Here is a 24,054-nt window from a genome sequence, read left to right as displayed (position 1 = left end):
GTTGTTAATTAGTTATGATGTGGCTGTATCTTATTGGAGGTTTGTTGATTGCTGGTTAAGCACTAGATATAAGAGTGCACTATGCAGTTTGTTTTTATATTGCATTGAAAAAGGGTTGTTTTACCTGAAAGCTTCCATTAAATTTTATATGTTTGTACTGGATTGTCTTCATTTGTACTTGGATTATCTACCATTACTTTACCATCGTTTTTGTTCTTGTTGGATGGGTGCTTAAGGTGAGACATTGCACTTAGGTGGCTTGCCGCTTTTTACACATTTGCTTGAATTGTGCAGGGGGTGCATCCAGTTTTCAGTGTGGTCAAGAGGAAGGTATTTTTCTTAATGCAGAATCATTCACAGTTGATGTTGGATCAGTCTCTCCAGTGCCTCAAGGTTTGCAGGGGGTTTGTGGAAAAGGTAATTTTGAAGACAAAGAGGAGGACTGGCGTTTCAGAGTCAGAGAGGAAGAACAGGTTTCCCATTCACCTGTTAATGTGCACACCATGAGGTACATGCACAGTAACTTTATTAATAGGAAAGTTGTGGCAGAGTTACCAGAGTTACTAGTTTTCTATTACATCAGGGATTTGGGAGGGAAGACTCACTTTGTAAGAATCTGCGTTCATTGGGGGGTGGGGGTTGGAGAATGTTTTTAAAGACTTAGTGGGAAGAAGTCGCAAGCTAGCAGGCTGTTTGGGCCATTAGGTTTGGTTCCTAAAAAGTCACCGGGTGAATTTCAGTTGATTCAGCACTTGTCCTCTCTGGAAGGGAACTCGGTTAATGACTTCATTTCCAAAGAGAATGCAAAGGTTAGGTATGCTTCATTGGATGATGTGGTGAAAATCATTAAGGGATTTACATATCCTTGTTTGGTAAAAATAGATACTGAATGTGCATTTAGAATATTACCAGTGCTGGAAGATCAGTAGCTGTTACTTGGCATGGAGGTCGACAACAAATTTTCAACAAGGCTATGCCAATGGGTTGTTCAGTGGCTTGTGCCACCACTGAGAAGTTTATCACTCCACTTCACTGGATTTGGCAGCAAAGGGTGGGTACTCAGAAGGCAGTTCATTATTTGGATGATTTGTTTTGTTGATAGGTGAAGGGTTTGTAGAGGCACTTGAGGGCATGCGGGTGTTCCTAAATATATGTGAGGAGTTGGGAGTTCCGTTGGCTACACAGAAATTGGAGAGCCCTGAAAAGGCATTGTACTTTCTGGGATTGAAGGTAGATGTGAGGCAGGGATTGTTTTGTCTTCTGGCTGAGAAGATAGAGTGGTTGAGGGATAAGATTACTTGGATGACTGGCAAAGAGAAGGTGCAGATTAAGGGACATCATGGAGCTTTTAGTACGGTTAAATTTTGTCTACAGGGTGGTGCATCTGGGTCATACATTTTGTAGGTCAGTGGCATTTTTGCTAAAGGGTGGGAGAAGTAACCATCATTGGGTAAGGATTTGAAAGCTGGTGCTGGAATATTTATATTGTGGTTGTCCTTTTTGGATCAATTTAATGGTATTTGACATTGGCAGGTGGATTGGGTTGGCAAAAGTGATTTGACATTTTTCACAGATGCCACCAGAGGTCTTGGCATGGAAGCATTTTTTTGGTAGTGAATGGTTTGTGGCTCAATGGCCTGATGACAAGAAGGATGTCACTTTTCTGGAATTGATGTCTATTTGGGCAGTGTCGGCGGTAAGGCAGGAGAGGTTGCATGATAGAAGGATGATCTTTTTATTCCGACAATATTGCTGTGGTAATCATGCTGTAGTCAAAGACAACAAAATCTAGATTGCTTCTGTTGGTGCCACAAAAATTGGTTTTACAGAGTTTGTTCATAAATTATTCTTTAACAAGGCTACATTTGGATGGTGCAAAAATGGGATTGCAGACAGTTTGTCTTGTTTTCAGTTTTGCAGGTTGTTTTGGTGAATGATATAGATGAGTTGATGTGCCCAGTGTGGTGGGCTAGAAGATTACAATTGCCACATGCTGGGAGTCCACAGGAATTGTTTTTCAGTCAAAAGGGGATAGGGTGATAACAGGGAAATCAGTTTATGTGCATAATGAGAAAGGTATTTCAGTGTTTGGGTTTTCTGGCTGAGAGGTCTTCAACTCTTTCATTTCACATGGAAGGGCTTCTGATTTGGCTAGGAAAGATAGGTCAGTGGAGGTTATTAAGAGGGTAGTTTCAGGAGCCTTTTTGTCTTTTATTAGATAAGTTGTTAAAATGGTGATTTTAGCTATTTTTTATATATATATTTTTTTTTAGGGAAACAAGTTATCATTTTGGGTCATTCCTATATTTACTGGGTGGGGAGTCGGGTGGCAGTTAGGCTGGATGGCAACGAACTGGGTTTACTTTGTCACAAGTGGAAAGTCTGGTGGTATGCTATCAGAGGCCTCAGGTGGCAGCAGCTTGAGGAGAAGTTTGAGAAAATGTAATTACACATTGGGATTCGATGAGTTTTTGTGGTTCATCTAGCAGGTAACAATTTAGGTGTCATTCCAAAGTGGCAGTTTTTTTTTTTTTTGGATATTGTAAGATTTATCTACTTTACAAGGGAGATTTCCAGGTATGGTTACTGTCTGGTCAGAAATAATACCAATTTTGGTTTGGTGGAATGCAGGCAGCTTTATAGGGATTGAGTGGGCTCACTGCTTTGTAAATTTCAGGTTGGCAAGGCATTTGCTGAATTTGGGTATTCATACCATACATCACAGGGACTTTCATGACAGGGACGTGATGTGGTTTAGGCAAGATAGAGTCCACGTAAGTAAGTTAGAGTTGGATCTATTTAATGGGCGCTTGGCTTTGTTTTTGGATGGTTTGGTGAATGTGTTGCAGTAAAGGAGGTGGAACAGCCTGTGCCATGCTGGTGGATGGAGAAGAGGGGCAGGCTTGTCCCTCTTCTGTTCCCTCTTTAGTGTTCTGTTGGATTTGGAAAGGAGATTGGATGGATATAGAAGTGAGTGGTGGTATGCTGCTTCTGATAATTAAGGGTAAGTGAGGTGGTGAGGCAATGCTGTTACTTTGGAGCAGGGTGAGCAGGATATGCTGCCCTGTTAAATTGTTACGTGGATGTTATGTTAAAGTTGTGATTAGTAAATATTATGTGGGATAAATTGGTTTGTGATTAAGAATGCTGTTCAATAAAGTTGTAATTAAGAATTTTGTTCAATAAAGACTGTCATATGCTGTTTTGGTGTGGTTTGTTTTTTTATTGAAGGGGATCTGAACAAGTTATGTTTGGGGGTTAGATGATACACAAAACAGTGTCTCTAAACCAGTATCCAAAAAAAAATTAGAACTCCAGAATACCTCAAGCAGTGAAGGAGAATGAGCTGTATCAGAACCTTAAATACAATTCCAGAAGAGAACTCAAGCCCACTAATCCACATTACTTAGAATATTCCACAGATATTGAATCCATCCATCCTTAACCGCTTTTTCTCCATTTTTTTGCACATGGGATTGGGGTTTCAATGCAACAGCAACAATCAGGGTCAAGAATCTAAAAATAGGCACATTTTTTAAATTTTGTTCTTACAAACTTAGAAAGTTGATAGAATAACAAGTTTTGCATTAACATAAATCTTCTGAAGGGTATGTAGCCTCAAACTGAAATGTTTGTCATTATTTTCTGACTTCAGTCATCAATGATTTTCCAATGATTTGTCAGAAAACCACAATTTTATGAAAAATAGACCAAAAATCTAGACATTCTGTGAAAATCTGTACAGTTGAGAGGTATGTCTAGAGCCAATACCGATGCAAACCTTCTAAAGAATGGAATTGCCCATTAAAGACAAAGGCTAATGTTGCATAACTGTACCTTCCCCTGTGTGTTCAAATTGGTACTGCATGCATTCTCTGGTGTATGGCCCAAATACCTACAGTACCAGTTCTGACATACAGATGAAGCTGCACCAAGGCACACATGATGTTACTGGGGACAGGGAGGAATGAAATGATGAGTTTTAGTCTATTTTGTGAGTCAGCTATTCCCTTCATACCACCAGGGCACTCAGAATACAGTTACTTTAAAAGTCAAACTCTACTCAAGTAGTACAGCTCCACATCATGATCTCCTGTATTTCTGGACTTCATAAAGAACACACAACATAGTTTTCTTGCCATGTAGGGATTAGCACATTTAATATACAGGTGTTACTGTCAGGACAGCTTACTTCAGGTGTTATTGCAAGTCTTATGTGGGCTCAGAAGTCAGTGGATTACACCATAAATAGGTAATAATGTTTATAATGTTTATTAACTATGAATATCTGTAAAGCTCATTATCTTCTGCAGGGTTAGCATAGTATTTGATATTAGAATGAGTACTTCATTCCCCTGTATGAGGTTGTACTGGATGGTACAGATGGCATTTAAAATTGGAGTAGCAGTGTAAGATTGTAGAAGCCGTCAACTATGCTGTTCCAATCATTATAAAACCCAGCCCAGAAAATAACAGTAACCACAAATTTTATACAAGGTAAGAAACACTGTAATATGTATTAAAAAGTCTTACGTAAGAATAGATACTGCACAGTTGAACTTACTAGTATGGTTTGACATAACAGAACTGTATTAGGCAACACACATTTGAAGAGTGTATAATACAAGTCTCTATAATTTAGGTGTCATTAATAACAGATAATAATTACATATTTATAAGTAGGTACTGTCAGTTTATTTATAAACTGAAATTTTTAGTTAATAGTAGTCAGTTCTTATTTATTTATTTACATGATGTGCATTCATAATGGATTAATTCCAACTTGAAAAAAATAATAGTAATAGAGAGGTAATAAGGTAATGCAATAAGCTTCCTACTTTACGGTTTGCAAAGATATGCAACTGTTCAATGTTAAGGGAGTTTGAGTAGTTAATTTAAGAGGCTAGTTACCTTGCATGCTAGAATTGAGTAAACATTTAGGAATCACTGGGTAAAGGTAATGTGAGTGTGGCTTATTTATACTAGTCAGGTTAATTAGGGAAGAGTAAGGGATTAAGTGATTGGTATGCTGGATGCAGCAGCATACAATTCTGCATGATATATGCTAGGAATTCAGATCAGTATTCTTGTGCTCAGGGATTGTTTCTCAAGTTTGAGTGGAAGCTGACCTACCGTTTAGGTCCTAGAACTGGAAAAAATATTTTTCTAAGGTTGTTAGTGTGTTGGCAGGTGTGAATGACTGCAGCATTGCCAGAGGTGGGGGACACAGCGTACGTTGTAGATGTAGTGGTCAACATGGAAGAGAATAGAGTTAGAAGAAGGTAGGGCCTGTTAAAATTGAAGATGTGGGAATAGAAAAGGGAAGGAGAGTAGTGATTTTTGGGATGAATGAGATTGCTATAAAAATGCAATTATATAGGAGCAGCAGTTTTGACAGATTTGTTTTGTTGAAGGACATTAGTAGAGGTATGCTATACTCAAGCTTTGGTTGAAAGATTCCTTTGCCACTGGCAATTATGGTGGGATAAGTGTGATACCAAGCTATCTGATGGTGTTGACAGCAAACATTGCTTGAAGCTATGGAGGAGGTAAGGGGATCTTTTCAAGGGATCTGACTAATATATGTATATATGGATCTATGTCAAAATAATGAAATGCCATAACGTCAAGTTACAAAACGGCAATATGGAAGTGAAGAAAGTTTATATTCACGAATGTCCAGGTCATCATAAATTTTCCCCAGGTAAGTAAACAATTGGCCAACACAAATTAAAAAAAACAAACTGAAACAAATAAAACTCCCACACTCCCCCCCATATGGGGGGGCTGCACTACTTACACCCCCCAACTAACTATACCAACTCAGAGATCACACTACAGTGGAGAAAAGGGCAATGTTCACCACATTAGCCAACTGACTCCTTTCACAGTGAAAACTTACAACAATCTGTATGTTCGTAAATGTAAACTTTCTTCTTTCTGTCTCAACATTTTGCAACTCGACGTTATGCTACTTCTTTATTTTGACATATATCCATATATCTATCTATATATATATATATATATATATATATATATATATATATATATGTGTGGGTCACCTATACTTCATTGAAGAAACACTTCTTCGAAAAAAACAATAGACCCACACTTACGCAAAAGTGCACTTAACTAAAAGTGCACTTTCGTAAAGAATGGTTCAATGAACCATTAAGGAACATCAAAACAATGTTTTTGCAGGGCGGCAAGCCCCCCTGCAATCCTCATTTTGGGGGCTGTGCCCCCCTCCACTTAAATATACCAACTCTGAGATCGCACCACAGTGGGGAAACAGGTAAATTCCCTTTTCCCCACTGTAGTGTGCTTCGTTGCCTCAATGTTCCTTAATGGGTTGGTTGAACCATTCTTCACAGAAGTGCACTTTTGGTTAAGTGCACTTTCGCGTAAGTGTGGGTCTACTTCTCTTTTTCAGAGAAGTGTTTCTTTGATAAAGAGAAGTAGACCCATATATATTTATATATAGAAATATATATATATATATATATATATATATATATATATATATATATATATACATATATATATATATATATATAGGTTTACTATCATAAATTCGAAAATCAGAAAAAAATGTGTCTGCATTTTCGAATTTATACATCAGAAATTAACATTTCCGAATTAACCTAAAGTCGAAAACAGCTGTGTATTGTCGAAAATGTCGCTCGCGACATTTACGGAAATACACAGCACTCCCACCCATCCCGTAACTACCTACCTACCTAGCCTAAACTCACAGTTATGCAGGGGGGCAAGCCCCCCTGCACCCCCCATACCCCCCTACCTTAATATTCTAACTCTGAGATCGCACTACAGTGAGGAAAGGGATGTATTTTCCTAACTGCACTGTACCGCGATCCCCTCACTTGAGCAAACGTTAGAATTGGAAATGCACAGTCCATTCGCAATGGTAACGTTCGCTCACATCACCTGCCGAAATATGAAGTATTCGAACATCTGTTGTTCGAATACTTCATAGCCATGCAAGTGCATGTCGGCATTGTGATAGTAAACCATATATATATATATATATATATATATATATATATACATATATATATATATATATATATATATATATATATATATATATATATACATACACACACACACACACATATATATATATATATATATATATATATATATATATATATATATATATATATATATATATATTTATATATACATATACAGTGCTTATTTTGGTTGAGTAGTAGTCATTTCTCCTGAAGTATGAAGGGCAGTTTATTAAGGTCATGTTGGAGGTCATTTAAGATGGATTGGTATGATGTGGAATATCTACAGAGTATGATATAATCAGAGTAGAGGAGTATGTTAATTACTTGGACTTGTACAGAAAGGCCCTTTATGAAGAGAGTAAATAGGGAAGTTCCTAGGATGGGCTCTTGTGCACATAGCTGGGTATAGGATAAGCTGAAGAAAAGTTGTTACTTAATTTAACTGTGAAGGATCTAATGCTTAAGTAAATGGTAAATATTCCAGTATCAAATTAGACAAAACTGGCAGCTTAAAGGGCTCTGTGAAAAGGTAAGTAGTTAACTGTACTGAGCACCTTCATGAAATCACTGTGGAGGATGCAGGAAAACTGATATAGCCTAGATAGTATATCGCATAGGTTAGTACTAGGCTAACTGCCCTTGCGAGTCATTTTAAGCCTAACCAATTATCCCTTGTGAGACTCAAACCCTGCGCACCTTGTGTTTGTAAGGCAAACACCTTAACCATTAGGCCACCCTCCTAAATCTAAACAAAGGAATTACAGCTGTGTTGATTTTAATAAAGTCATGTTGTTGGAAGAAGATAAGACTTTATATACAAATTCAGGTGTCTGTAGATAGGCATCCCTTTTTAAAAATGTATCCAAAAAAGGTAATAAAGAGATATGCCTATAATAAAAGGCATTAATAGAAGATTGCTTAGGAATATGGAAATAATAATGATCAGGTTCCACAGTGAGAGAGAAATACTGTGTAAGCAAAAGGTTAAGGAAATGGCAGATTTGGTATAGAATGAGGGCTTTACAGGTTTACATGAACCATAGCTAGAACATAGCAGTTCTAGGACTGTCATGAGATGAAGGAGTCAAATAGATTTTTTATGGTGATTTTTCTCAGGCAGAATACTGACAGGTAGGTTTTTCAGAGACAAGATGTAAGTGTGGTTGGTGGAGTGGTTGTGGGTAGGTGAAGCATGGGTAATGAAATTGTTAGTAAGAGCATCTGGGAAGAAAGGTGGGAGGTTGGTTGATTTTTCCTCCATCCTGTGACTGTCAAATTCTATCAAAAAGATCACTGCATTCAGTAGGAGTTTGTTTGCTTAACCCTGTGGAATGGTACCTTTTTCTGCAACTAGATTTTTGAGCTTTGCTTCTTAGATATAGTTACATAACTCACTGGTATTGTTAGAAATGGTTTGCGCAGAGAATAGGTACTAACATCCTGACTATGAGAAGACTTAGGAGTTTTTTGTCATCCACTGATCCCTGTTATCATTTTTAAAATCAATAGGAGATGTAGAAGTGTCCTGACTGCAGGATGATGGTTAGTATGGAAAAGGCGATGTAAGGGGTGAAGGCTTGGTAGAATTCTCTAAACACTGTCTTTATACGCATTTAAATAGTATATTATTATTATTTATTCTCAAATCTGGCTGTATAATATGCTAACATTATTTACAAGAATTTTCCTCAAAATATATCTTTTGTAACTATTACAAATATTTTAGTATTGGGAGCATTTCTCCCTGGACCTCTGCTGAAAAGGAAATTTGTTGTCCATTCAGACTATCACAGGAAACAAATACAAAATAAATAAATATTAAAAATGACTTGAACAAGAGAGAAATGCAAGGCACCAGAGAGACTCTGAATAGCATGTCTTAAAGGCATTTAAAAAATTTGAGTCAGGTGACTAGACACCTGCACACTCACACCAAGAATATTGGTGTTCTGCACTACTCCTAAAGCCATGGAAACTCTATAATAGTACATAAGTCTATAAAAATGAGGTAATTTGAAAGGTTTCAAACCCTAAACAGGAACATTAACCCTCTATGCTAAGTATAGGCAGGAGTATGTTACACAGTAAAAATCACAGTCATTTTGAGTTGAAAGATTCACAAGTATGTCTTTTTAGTAAAGGATTTACTTTTATTCTTTGAAATAAATTGAACACTGTTGATACTATCATAGAACTTAAATCGCACACAAGGAAATTGTATTTATTCTTTGTTTTTTTATGACAGTTATGATAGTTGTCAGTCTAGCTTGATGAAAAAATTTACCTACAGCCCCATATTGCATGCAAACATTGAGTTCTTTAAGAAATTATGTGAAATTATATGGCACCGTTCAATGTATTCTGAGTTTTATAGCATATCACAAAATGATAAAAAGGTATATATAAATGATTGCTTTGTTATTTGACAATTACATTCCTCATGGTACATTTCTAGTTAAACACCCAGTCATCCTTAATATTTTTAGGATACCAAAAGTGTAGAAGGATGTAGAAAATCCTCTCTAAGAGTGATTATTTCAGCTACTAGTTTCAAGAGTGAACCCTTTGCTAAATATGTAGACAATGTTTTAAAGATATCTGAATATTTACCAACAAGTTTTAAATTATCCCTGACATTTTTTTGAACAGACCTGTGACTTATATTTGTCAAATGAATTATTATTAGTTACAGCAGATATTCAAGATTTATTTTTTGGTAATACAATATGATATTAGTTTAACATGGTTTGATGATTATTTCATTAATTATTTATCAAAAACTGAAAGCAAGTGGCATCATCATTTTAAATAATTTTATGGATTTATTTTTGGAATTTAATTATATCATATTTGAGGGTGAAATATTTAGACAGGCTGGGTGATAGCTATGGGTACATCATGTGCCTCTATTTTTGCAAATCTTTGCTTATGTCACTAAATTGTGGTCCATGCAGAGACATTTGTAGTTTTTTTTCCTTTTGTTTTCTATCAGTTTTATTTGTTACTAATCATGTCCATAGTGTCAGGCATGATGTTATCTGTTTTTATACAATAAGAAGTATGAATATCTGATGTATGGCATGATCCATTACTTGCAACAGCACATGACTCACAAGGAGCAATGGGAGATCAGTAAAAACATGTGAGGTACACTAGATGACACTGGCTTAATTATTTATTCTATTACCATAATTCACTTAAAAAGTTAATAGAGGTAAGCTCTAGCAGATACTGTAATATATGTCATTATTAACTTACTGAAAGGTTACATTATTTGCAATGGCAGGCACAAAATTGTGTGTGTGTGTGTGTGTGTGTGTGTGTGTGTGTGTGTGTGTGTGTGTGTGTGTGTGTGTGTGTGTGTGTGAGTGAATGAGAGAGGGTGCCTCTGCCACCATGATGCATGGGTGGCCAGTGTTAACTACCACTACCATAGTTAGTGATTCAGAGACATGCAAATTAACTGATAATGATGTCTTTCCTCATTGTGGCTGAGGTATCTCTGGAATCACAAAATACCACATTTTAGAAACAGGGCTATTTTACTATAGCCATTAATATGCACTGAGATTTCTTTTGGATTCAAGAAATTATTCCAAAACTACTTCATTATGTAATACATGTACAGAATTATAGTTGATGCCCGATTGTAAACATATTATTATGTGTTTAAGACATGGACCTGAATGTAAACATATTATTATGTGTTTAAGACATGGACCTGATTGTAAACATATTATTATGTGTTTAAGACATGGACCTGATTGTAAACAGATTATTATGTGTTTAAGACATGGACCTGATTGTAAACAGATTATTATGTGTTTAAGACATGGACCTGATTGTAAACATATTATTATGTGTTTAAGACATGGACCTGATTGTAAACAGATTATTATGTGTTTAAGACATGGACCTGATTGTAAACAGATTATTATGTGTTTAAGACATGGACCTGATTGTAAACATATTATTATGTGTTTAAGACATGGACCTGATTGTAAACATATTATTATGTGTTTAAGACATGGACCTGATTGTAAACAGATTATTATGTGTTTAAGACATGGACCTGATTGTAAACAGATTATTATGTGTTTAAGACATGGACCTGATTGTAAACAGATTATTATGTGTTTAAGACATGGACCTGATTGTAAACAGATTATTATGTGTTTAAGACATGGACCTGATTGTAAACAGATTATTATGTGTTTAAGACATGGACCTGATTGTAAACATATTATTATGTGTTTAAGACATGGACCTGATTGTAAACAGATTATTATGTGTTTAAGACATGGACCTGATTGTAAACAGATTATTATGTGTTTAAGACATGGACCTGATTGTAAACAGATTATTATGTGTTTAAGACATGGACCTGATTGTAAACAGATTATTATGTGTTTAAGACATGGACCTGATTGTAAACAGATTATTATGTGTTTAAGACATGGACCTGATTGTAAACAGATTATTATGTGTTTAAGACATGGACCTGATTGTAAACAGATTATTATGTGTTTAAGACATGGACCTGATTGTAAACAGATTATTATGTGTTTAAGACATGGACCTGATTGTAAACAGATTATTATGTGTTTAAGACATGGACCTGATTGTAAACAGATTATTATGTGTTTAAGACATGGACCTGATTGTAAACAGATTATTATGTGTTTAAGACAGGGATACCAAAAAATTCACCTCAAGAGAGGACAGATGTGAATCTTGGCATCCATGTAGAGAACACAAAATAAAGGGCTATCATTAGTGCGACCGTATCATAACTGTGTGTAGAACATAGAGCTTTTTCTGCTCCAGCTGGTACTAATTATAAAACAAAAGTGCAGGAGTGTCAAGCTTTCAAAGCATTTAACATCCAGTAAGCCACTTACTGCGGTCAGACAGACAGCTTACAGAAACAAAGTGTTCCTCTGGATAACAAACAGCATTAAATGCAGTGAGATACTTGATTCTTTTATGTTTTTTTTTTTTTTTTTAGAAGTGTGGCAGAGGGAAATTCTAACACTTTTTAAATCTGTTTTACCTTCTGGCATCTGTGGCAATCCCTTGATGCGTCCCAGTCTTAACAGTGGATAGGGGTGCTTAACAATCTACATTTTTTTATAGTTGTTGAAATGTAGTTACAGTGCTCCAGACACTACATATTTGTTACATATTTACATGGATTCTTTCATATTTGTTATCTAGATATTTTCATGCATTGTCACATGATTCTGCATCCATCACCTGGTGAGGTAAATTTATTTTACTTTATTTCCTTCTAACCTTATTTTGTGCAGCAGCTATTATAGGTTCTTGATTCATAAGTGCTTACTAGGCTACTGATCACTGAGGATCATAAGAAGCCTAACCTTGCATTCCTATGGTAGAGTTTTAATCCTTCTTTTTATGAATAACCCAGAGCCAAGCAGAACAAGGATATGGTGGGACATTTCCTTGTTGACACTTTCCATGAGGGTCATTGATTCTAAGCTCGGCATGAATTTGTGGTTTCCCATCCATTCACCCAAATTACATTTGAATAAAGTTAGCTGGGTGCTTTGTTTTATGTTGAGTGGAAGATGGATCCATAGAAGGGATATTCTCAGTGATACATACCTATCCAACATGGCCTATTTTTGTTGCAATAGTGAGCGACATTCTTTGAGTAAGTATTCATGCTATCATTGGATTGAAAATGTGTAGCAGGTCTGGCAGGATAAGGACTTTGGAGTGTTTATACATGAGGCAGAGGTCACCTCTTATTAGCCTATAAGATATCAAGAAAAGGGGCAAGGCTTTGAGATGATCTGCATATTTTTATTTGTCTGTTTTACTTTGAATTTAATTTTAAATTCAAGCTCCTTGCTCATGGAAATAAGACATGTTCATTCCAAAGTAAAAAGGCTTTGAAGTGAGATCCTTTCCCAAAAGTAACGTGTTTTAAATGCCATTTTCTGAGTAATACATTACTCTAACAGTGACTGCTGCATAGTGCTACATCAGGTACAAGTGTGACATTTTTGTGCTTGCAGGTCTGTTGCTATCAATGACAATTATATACTTGTACCACTCCTTACTTTATTCACTAAATTTATTTTTTTTAATAAATTGCTTTTCTGGAGTTGTTTAAAGTAAAGAAAGGACGACAGTAACGTAAAACAATGCCACACCCCCTGCTTAGTTTGTATACAATTCAGAGTATTTTATTTTTCTTCTTTTTTTAGTCATACAAAATTCCCCTGGTAAGACATAGCAAAAAGGAAGGGTTATGAGGAACTTCATGAAGATACGGAAATGGGTCAAGCCTTTTTTATTCAGATTTAAAGCAGTGTCCACTACTGAGCAGTCTTCTTGCATAAATAAAGTTTTTGTTGCTTACGTAGGTCTCCTCATCAGGGTTTCAACATCTATATAAGGAAAGCAGGATTAACACCTACACAGAATTACAGAGAAAAAAAGGAATATAACTTTGTTTGAATGCATTTGTTTCAACGTAAGTTTAGTTGCATAGTTCTGTCGAATACAATAAAAGGCTCTCTGAAAAATAGTGTTGTGGGAGACAAAAAAATCAGGTAAGAATCATATTTCTATTAAAATAGTATATATCTTTGCTAATTGTTTTATTTTTCCACATTGTTTGGTAAGATGTTCTATTTATTACTTGAAAGATGTGTTAAATTTCTGTGTGCCTGTCTCTCAACTCCTGAACTCCCAGCAGCTATATAGTTAAATAGAACTATGCTTTTTAACCGTCAACAAGCACTATTTATTGAACTTTTGAATAACAATATCTCTATATGCACACACTTTACAAACATACACAGTTCATTTGATATCAATAGTTTTTGTCCCTAACTGCAACACATTGGCTACCTGTAGATATTATCATCTTCATCAATGCACTTTTTTTCAATTTTCTACACGGAGTCGAGATGTTGCGTCAGCTGTCACCATTTTTCTCGATTCAATGCCACTCTCCTATCTTCTTCAACAATCATGCCTGACTATCACAGGTCTTCTCTAGCACAATCCATTCACCTTTTTGCTGGATGCCCTCATTTTTTCTTGCCTTCTTCCTGTTTGTCCCAAATCTCTTCACCAGAATGTCTTCTGCTGTTTTGCATGTGTGCCTGAATTATCATAATCTGTTCTCTTTGACTTTTTCTGCAAATGGAAATACTTTGGCTTCTGCTCTGATGTCCTCATTTCTTTGTCTGTCCCACAGTGTACATCTTTCTATCCAGCTTAGGCACTTAATCTCCATGACCTCTAGTTTCCTCAACTGCTGTGCCTTTACTGTCCAGGTTTCTGTACCACACAGTGGTACTGGTTGCACCACTGTTTTGTACCCCCTACTTTTCAACTTGTTTGGCATTCTTCTGTCATACACTACCCGTGACACTCTGTGCCAGTTGTCTGCAGAACTCCTCAGTCAGACTTCCCGTCTCTTCAACCACCCTCCCAGACACTTGAAGCTGTTAACCTGTTCTTCTAATTTCACCCATCTGCTGCCATTACAGCTATCTTATCTGTGCTCAGTTTTAACTCATATGCCTTCAGTTTTGCATTCCATTCCTTAATCCTTTGCTGTAGTTCTTATTCAGTCAGGCTGTAATGCCACATTATCTGCATGCAGCAAATTTGTTGACCTGTCCCTTCTGATGTATTTGCTAATGTGAAATAAACACAGGAATGAAACGGTTCTTGCACAGTCCCAGAATGAAAAAATATCCACAGTGCTGATAAACCATTTTATTATGATCCAAAACTAATTATTATCTAAAATCGGACCGGTTTTTTGATTTTAGATAATAATTAGTTTTGGATCATAATAAAACAGTTTATCAGCACTGTGGATATTTTTTCATTCTGGGACTGGGCAAGGACCGTTTCATTCCTGTGTTTATTTCAGTTTGGTTTTCGCTTGTGTATCATAGTATTTGCTAATGTAGTGTGAACAGCAGCTGGCTCAGAGTTGAAATGTAATGCACACTGACTTCCACTGGAAACCCCTCTGTGAGTCCAAACAGTGTTCTAAATTGAACCATTGAGTCTTTGTACATAACCTGCACCAATTCTTCCGATGTTTCTGGGACTTCAAAGCATTGCAAGACTAATGAGTTTTCTTGCGACCTTGACTACGTGTAGACATTATTCTTAAAAAAGAAAAAATACCTTTTAACACATGGTATAATCATCTGCAACATCTGAATGGCATATTTTGAAGGATTTATTTTCAGAAATTTAAGATGAATACTTAACTATTTTATGAGCTTTTGACATTAATCATTCATGCAATCTGATGTGATCTAAAAGTCAATTATTTTAATTTTTCAGTTCTGAGAGCTGCTGTAGACTTAAACATATTTCATGAAAAATAACTGACTAAATTCAGAACCATAAAATTTTGTGACAACAACTTTACTTTCTTTAAGATTTATTAGGAGCAGAATAATTATTTTGTGTGTTCCTCACAGTGACTTTGTTTTAACTTGGAACAAATGTGAATGTTAATTACTTGTGCATACAGTGTTTTCCCTAAAGAATCTTAAATACCTGAATCCTTAGCATGTCCTGCTGCAATGTGTAATTGCAAATTCTTATTCATAACTTTCAATAAAGTAAAACTATAAAGAACATTTCCTATATTCATACCTCTCAACTGTACAGATTTTTGCAGAATGTCCAGATTTTTGCCTCCTATTTTTGGTCAGCTTTTCATAAAATATTGGTTTTCTGGCAAATTATTGGTGAATAATTAAAGCCTGAAGTCAGAAAACAATGGCAGACATGTGAGTTTCAGACTTCATAGACTTCAGAAAGTTAATGCTAATGCAAACCTATTATTTTATCAACTTTCTAAGTTTATAAGAGCAATATTTAAAAATGTTCCCTATTTGTGGGCCTCTGTCTCCCATTATTTATAGTTTTCTCTAGATTTCTTTCTCTAAGAGGTTGAAAAGTATGTCCTATATACTCTATCAGAAAAACAAGTGATACTATTTTTGTAGTATTATGCCAAAATATGCATAGATTTCTTTCTTATTATTAAACTTAATTCTCAAGTATTTTCAACTACAGCTATGTATACACAGTGCGTGAAGGAAATATGCAGTGGCTGTAATTTATATTAAAGAAGTATGCTTCTGCACAGTGAACATGTCTGCGATTTTGTAACAAAGCAAGGCAGGGCTACATAAGCAGAAGCAGAGCACATAGCCATGAGGAATTCAAGTTTATCTTACAGCTTTCGTTCATTCATTCATGCATTAATTTTCTGATTACATGCTTTAGCATCTGAAGGTTGTGGAAAAGCCAGGGCTTATCACTACATTCATGAGGTACAAGGTAGAGAAACTAGTTATGAGTAAGATGCCAGTCTATGCACATGTATATGTACACACATGAAGCATACCTACAGGTTATATGTAGAATTACCAGTTTCAATTACCTCAGCTCTTTGGGATAGAGAAGCAATGAATGTATGCCTGTGGGATGTGTTTGGAAAGCTAAGCACCCAGCAAACACCCTGCAAGAACAAGGAAACATTCAGTACGCACAGAAGGCACTCTGTCTGGAAAGCAAACTGGAAAATAAAGATTACTAAGCAGTAACATTAACCACCTTTCCAAAGAGTAGATATGGCAAACTTTCTTAGCCATCATCTTTACTGTACTATTTCTAGTGTGTTATTTCTAAAACATTTAACAAATTATTCTGATGCACATCACTTTTCAGTTATAAGCAGTGTGTGTTATCATTATGTACTTACTTGAGACATAGACACTATGCAGTTCATAAGCAGTGTGTGTTATTATTATGTACTTACCTGAAACACAGACAATATTCAGTTCATAAGCAGTGTACCTAGCATTACGCACTTACCTGAGACATAGATACTATTCAGTTCATAAGCAGTGTACCTATCATTACGTACGTGCCTAAGACATGGACACTATGCAGTTCATAAGCAGTGTTTGTTATCATTACTTATTTACCTGAGACATGGACACTATGCAGTTCCTAAGCAGTGTGTGTTATCATTATGTACTTACCCTAGACACGGACACTATTCAGTTCATAAGCAGTGTATATATTATTATGTACTTACCTGAGGCATGGACACTATTCAGTTAATAAGCAGTGTACCGATCATTACATACTTACCTGAGACATGGACACTATTCAGTTCATAAGCAGTGTATATATTATTATGTACTTACCTGAGGCATGGACACTATTCAGTTAATAAGCAGTGTACCGATCATTACATACTTACCTGAGACATGGACACTATTCATTTCATAAGCAGTGTACCTATCATTACATACTTACCTCAGACATGGACATTATTCAGTTCATAAGCAGTGTACCTATCATTACATACTTACCTGAGACATGGACACTATTCATTTCATAAGCAGTGTACCGATCATTATATACTTGCCTAAGACATGGACACTATTTAGTTCATAAGCAGTGTACCTATCATTACCTACTTACCTAAGACATGGACACTATTCAGTTCATAAGCAGTGTACCTATCATTACATACTTACCTGAGACATGGACACTATTCAGTTCATAAGCAGTGTACCTATCATTATGTACTTACCTGAGACATGGACACTATTCAGTTCATAAGCAGTGCACCAATCATTATGTATTTGCCTAAGACATGGACACTATTTAGTTCATAACCAGTTTATCTATCACTATGCACTTGCCTGAAAAATGAAGCTGAGAAGATCAAAAGTCTTACTTTATAAGCTAGAAGTCTTAAGAAATCTTTATCTTTATTATGAACAATGCAGACATGTTGCCGTTCTCATCACAGCAAAGGTGCTGAATTTAAATACTAGAAGTGTAAATTACATAAATGTATTTTTTGTTATCAGTTAACAAATATTCCTAATTTTAGGAGTGGGCCAAGACTTTTTCTGTGCTTATAGCTTGTTCAAACTCTCAAAATATGTATGCGGTGACTGTGAAAAGTATAACCAAGTATTCTGTTTACATATTATTGTGCAGTACCATGTCCAATACGTTTAAAATACACTTACTGCCAAATGTCTTATGAGCTATGTGTTTCTTAGAACCTGACAATAATGAAAGTAATGAATTAGCAACTTTGCAAGGGAAACATTAATCTAACTTCTGAAAATTTAATGCCACAGTTATAAAGCTTTTAGTCTCCTATCACATTAGTAATGAATATTGGTGTGTGTGTGTGGAGTGTAGCCCCCACCTACTTAGCTTTTATATTTATGAATCTCATTTCACTGAAAGCTAACAATATAAAACCAAAAGTAGGTGGGCGGCTATGCCCCCCATACCCCCCAACTATATATATTAACTCCAGGATCGCACTACAGTGGGGAAAAGGGCATATACATTTTATTTGCCTAACAGTACTTACATTCAGTGAAATGTGATTCAGTGAAATGAGTTTTCAGTGATTTGAGCTTTCAGTGATTTGGTGTGAGTGTTAAGTTTTCAGTGAATCAAAATAGACATATATATATATATATATATATATATATATATATATGAATGAATAAGATTAAATATCATTTCATTTTATTTTAATAAATGAACTTTGTGCTTTGTGTATTTTAAAACACAGTATACCTTAATAAACCTACTAATCAAAAACTGCATTTCTTTTGTTAGGGGCAAGCAATGAGGGACTTGGAAGAGATAGCATTTTCTAAAGCCAATGTTCAACGTATTGCCATGGTTGAAAATTTCTTTGGAGGGTGTGGCCAACCACTTGCTAAAGATGGACGTATACTTGTTGGTGAAGGAATACTGAGAAAAGAATGCAGAAAAACAATAAAAATCAGAATGTTCTTTCTGTTCAGTGACATCCTGGTGTATGGAAAGATTTTGATTATGAATAGGAAGTACATTAGTCAGCATATTATTCCTCTGTCAGGTATCACTGTGGAATCCCTACCAGATATGGAAAAAATCCAGAATCGTTGGATGATCAAGTCTGAGAAAAAATCGTTTGTAGTATCCACAGGAACTCTTAAGGAGAAGAAGGAGTGGATACGTCATATTGAGGACTGTGTAAAGGATGAAGCAATGAAGACTGGTAGAATATCAACTGTAGAGCTCGCTGCGCCTTGGATACCTGACAGTGCCTCTGATATCTGCATGCGATGTACAAAAATTAAATTCAGTTTTATACAGAGAAGACATCACTGCAGAAAATGTGGGTTTGTGGTATGTGGTGACTGCAGTAACCAAAAGTTAATGATACCCACAATATCTAAAGAGCCTCAGAAAGTGTGCTTGTTGTGTTATAACATAGTGATTTCCAAAGAATGGAAACAGCAGCAGGAGCAAAAGTCACATGTAAAGCATATTGGATCTTTTTTTCCAGGATACAAAACATTTAATTGCATTGATGACAATGATAAACCTACCAATAACACGTTTGTTCAATCAGCAATTCAAGAGGATTATTCATCGTTTAGCTTGCACTCCTCCTTCCACAGTTAAATTTCTTGAAAACTATCCTGTAAAATTTGTTACAGTTGTGTATCTAAAGGCTAAACACCAACTTTAATGACAATTTTTCACACACAGACCAGTATATATTATCACAATATTAAGGTATACAATGGTGAAGCATTAATTGTGTTTATGTCTCTGAAGAAATTGTTTAAAATAAAACAGTATGTGCTGTTGAACTTTATATTGTCCATGCATTTCCATTTCTCATACACTGTTTATTTCACTAGTATGTTTATTGTATAGAGTGCATTGAAAATTATTCTACATAATTCATAAAGATGCATTTTAAGATGCAATAAGTCCATTATATCATGCATTGTTAGGGAATGGTCCTGCAACTTTGACATTCATAGTTTCATAACTCTTTAGTAGGCATGTGGTCCAAAAGTGTAGTGTGGAGCCTAGCCCAGTTTTCTAATTGCCCCAGAGCACTGTCTGGTTCAATACCTTACTCAGAGCCATGCAATAGGCAAACGGAGGCTTACAGAGTCAAACCCTGGACTACAGAAAACAGTACATTTACAACACATAGCCTGAATCCTCTGTGCTAACTACCATAGCTAAAATTGAAGCATTATTCTCATAGTGTCACAGAATTAGGAGAAAGTGCTCATAACTTACAGCACCATGTAAAAAGAATATAAAATGCTGAAACATCACGAAGTGTTGAAATATTTTATTTTCATTCTACTCTTGTTTCTTAAAAGAGACAGTATATATGGTGCTGTGGTCGGCTACAGGCATATTTTTCTATTAGACAGCATGGAGATGTGGTCCCCAAAGAGGTGAGTCTCCTGTAAGGACAAGCATTCCTTTCCTAGTCTGGATATCACTTTGGAGTGGGATGTCTACTGGTGCCTCTACTGATTTCATTATTATCAGTCTCCTGATGCCACTCCATTGCTCTGAATCGAGGAACATACACAATCAGATTGCTTCACGCCATACACAATGTATTGGTAATAATGGAGGTGTACTAATGAAAGGCATGGTATTGCATATTTCTAAACTGTGTCCAGAGTACTATACTGTGCTAGGCATAGCTTAGTATTTTAGCACACCTATCCAATGGAAATGTGTGGCATAAAGGGACCTTCTGTTATGTCACACATCTCCATGACTGCAGTAAGAATTTTTAATCACACTATTCATGTTACACGTGGTAGGCATATTGTGTGAGTAATGTTTAATATAGTCCTCCATTCCCTGTCTAGTGATTGTGTATGCATCCCAGTCTCAGTCTGGGTGACATATGGCCTTGTGTTAGAGGATGAAAATGTCTATAAATGGAAATTCCCTTAATGTTTTTTCATCTTCAACCTTTTTGAAAGGGCACTGCAATACTGACCATTCTATCAGTTTCAAGTATTTGTTTATAAATGATAAAATTTAGACTCTATAACAGAAACTGACACCTTTACAACAACACTGTACTTTGGTATTTTCCAGAAAGACTAAGTATAAGCATAATATTATTTTTCATTTATGAAGTTTAAATTATTTATTTCAAAAAGAAAAAAAATGTCTTTATTTATTCATAAAATTGGCGTTGTGTACTTAAGTATCTTGACTGGTTTCTAAATTTGTAAATATCAGTAAATAAGTCTATTTCTTATCTGCTAAAAGTAATAATATCCTCCAAAACAAGTCTTTAGGATTGTATGAGTTATATCGGATTGCAGCTATTTCATACCTTATAATTACATGAGACTCAGTACTTTTAGTCAATGACATAAAACAGTTTAACTATAATACACAAGAAAATATGTTTAAAGTGACATTGATTTTTGAATTTTTTGTGAATAAATCCAGAAAATTCTAAGATTTGTCTGTCTCTGTGTTGCAAAAAGCTGAACTAACTTCTTGCACCTTGTTATATACTGTAAATATAGTTTAAATCCCTACTGTATTTAGATACAATGCAACTGACCTTCTGCAAATGGAAACACCTTATGTCAATAGGAATGATTTGCTGCTAGTAGAAATGCCTTTTGTAAATACTTATATCATGTGCACGTAGATTTCAATGATTTGCATTACTGTTTAGATATTGTTTATTAATTCTGCAATTTTGTCATTTTATAGTCATTTCTGTAAGCTTGAACCCTGGTCGTGGCTGAAAAATGGTCAGTAAACCAGCTCACTTACCTGGTTATGAAATTGTCAAATAAAATATTACACTTACAAATATTAGAATAGAATATTACTCTACACTGGCACATAGGGAGGACTTTCAGTATAAGACATTCCTTGCCCTTTATTTGTTTTGTAAGAGTTGCTGAACAGCTGTCATAATGTAGTAATAGTCATCAATTAACAATCCCTACTGTATTTAGATAAAATGCAACTGACCTTCTGCAAATGGAAACACCTTATGTCAACAGGAATGATTTGCTGCTAGTAGAAATGCCTTTTGTAAATACTTATATCATGTGCACGTAGATTTCAATGATTTGCATTACTGTTTAGATATTGTTTATTAATTCTGCAATTTTGTCATTTTATAGTCATTTCTGTAAGCTTGAACCCTGGTCGTGGCTGAAAAATGGTCAGTAAACCAACTCACTTACCTGGTTATGAAATTGTCAAATAAAATATTACACTTACAAATATTAGAATAGAATATTACTCTACACTGGCACATAGGGAGGACTTTCAGTATAAGACATTCCTTGCCCTTTATTTGTTTTGTAAGAGTTGCTGAGCAGCTGTCATAATGTTGTAATAGTCATCAATTAACAATTGATTGTACATGATTTTCATGCAGTCAGTATGATTTAGCATATGGATGTATTTCCCCAGCAGTGGATAAATCTTGCCTCACCAATGTTCAAATGGTAATTATTAACACTATAAGATGGAATTACTTAAGCAATGTTTATCCTACTATTCTACAAAAAGCAGCTGATTATAACCCCGATTTATCTTCTGAAGAGGTACTCTGAACTCGCAGAAATGTCCTATGGAACAATTGAGCATGCCCACTTTTCTGGATTTGCAAAAGTATAACATAGTGGCTTAGACATTAATAAAATGTGTTTTAATTCTTATTTTTTTTAAACTGCTTAATGGCCAAGAATATATGTTTCTTTATATTATGTGGGCATTTGATATCTGGCAATGGTGGTTTATTCTTTTCTATGCACATCTGGTCTACAAGTGGTTAGGATGAAATTCCTCAATCATCAGTTGCCTGAAGGACAAAACACTGAGGACCATAATGTCAATCTCTGTGTCCTATAGGATATCATTGCTGGTGCAATTTCAAAGTATGAATCAGCTGTGGTTTCCTATCTTTGGGAAAGTTATCATATGTTTGAGTTGATGTATATAAGTTTGAGGGGCTTGCCTCCCTGCAAAAACAAAACAAAAAAAAAAAATGCTGGAACTTAATTTTTTTTTGAGTTTCTGATTCTTGTGGTTTTGTTGTTCAGCAATCACTGTACTACCATTTTCTTATTTGTATCTGGTCTTAAATGGTAGCATGTCTCACTGACATTGCTTGCATTTTACTGTTGGACTAAACTAATCTTTTTTGCAGTAATAATTATATTTTACATCTGCTAAAAGACATTCCCCCGGATTTTCTAATCTTCCGTGTAAGACTAGATTAGTCTTACACGGAAGTGCCAGTGTAAGAGTATGATGGCAGCGTGCCATGCATATTAATGAGGGCACGCTGCCTCAACTCTAAAGCTTACACGGAGCATGGACGAGTGTAGGGGGCATGTCAGACTGCCGAGCAGTCCAAAAATCCACACCCCTGCAATGAAGAAACTCCTCAATTTCAAGTTACATGAGCGAGTCCGCTCACATGTGCACAATGTAACACTACACTCCCCCATATGTTAAACAACTGACGAAACTAAAAATAAAAATAATGTTTTTTTCCTTCCGATATAGCTGCCCGTATTTGCACAGGTTTGCGTGGGTTTGCCCATTGCTTAACTACAGTTAGCAGCTTAGATGCCAGAAGAGGATAATATGAAAAATATATGCAAAATAAGCAAAATAGTGATAGCATAGTGGTTAGAGCCTTTGAACAAAGAAGAGGCATTCACGGTTTGAGTCCCACTACTGCATGTTCCATTTTCTGTGGGAAATCTGTATACAAAAATATTTCCTGACCTTTTTTTTTATGTATACGTTTTGTAAAAAGCATTGAAATATTAAATGTAGTAGTGAACGAATTATATATATATATATATATATATATATATATATATATATATATACACGAAGGTGAAATGGTTATGCATTCTGAGGCATGAGTACCCTATTTTAAGCAATATAAAGCATTGCTAAGCACATTATACCATTATTGAGCATATTTAAATACAATTGTGTATAGCTGTGCACTGCACTAACCAGCACAACCACAACATATTTGCAGGTAGCTGCGCACCGCACTAACCAGCACAACGTCGGGCAATGTCGAGCAACATTGAACAATGTTGAGCAACGTTGAGCAACACTG

At 35.5% G+C, this 24,054-nt stretch overlaps 1 protein-coding gene across 1 annotated transcript; it reads left to right on the top strand.

Annotated features, from left to right (window-relative positions):
- The first annotated feature begins 13,411 nt into the window (after positions 1 to 13,411).
- Positions 13,412 to 19,758, top strand: LOC122810188 (pleckstrin homology domain-containing family F member 1-like). The gene is made up of 2 exons (XM_044081664.1): positions 13,412 to 13,624; positions 18,726 to 19,758. Exon 2 carries the CDS (start codon positions 18,735 to 18,737, stop codon positions 19,560 to 19,562), a length of 828 nt encoding a protein of 275 aa, XP_043937599.1. The 5' UTR covers positions 13,412 to 13,624; positions 18,726 to 18,734; the 3' UTR covers positions 19,563 to 19,758.
- The last annotated feature ends 4,296 nt before the right edge of the window (positions 19,759 to 24,054 follow it).

The sequence above is a fragment of the Protopterus annectens genome, chromosome 8.part1, assembly GCF_019279795.1.
Source record: "Protopterus annectens isolate FY-2018-M chromosome 8.part1, PAN1.0, whole genome shotgun sequence".
NCBI classification, from domain to species: Eukaryota; Metazoa; Chordata; order Ceratodontiformes; family Protopteridae; genus Protopterus; species Protopterus annectens.
The sequence above is the reverse complement of the archived record's forward strand: the minus strand, read 5'-3'. Positions and strand labels throughout refer to the sequence as shown.

Coding starts and splice junctions, on each gene's coding strand:
- LOC122810188 (XM_044081664.1), top strand. CDS start 18,735: ATGAGGGACTTGGAAGAGATAGCATTTTCTAAAGCCAATGTTCAACGT.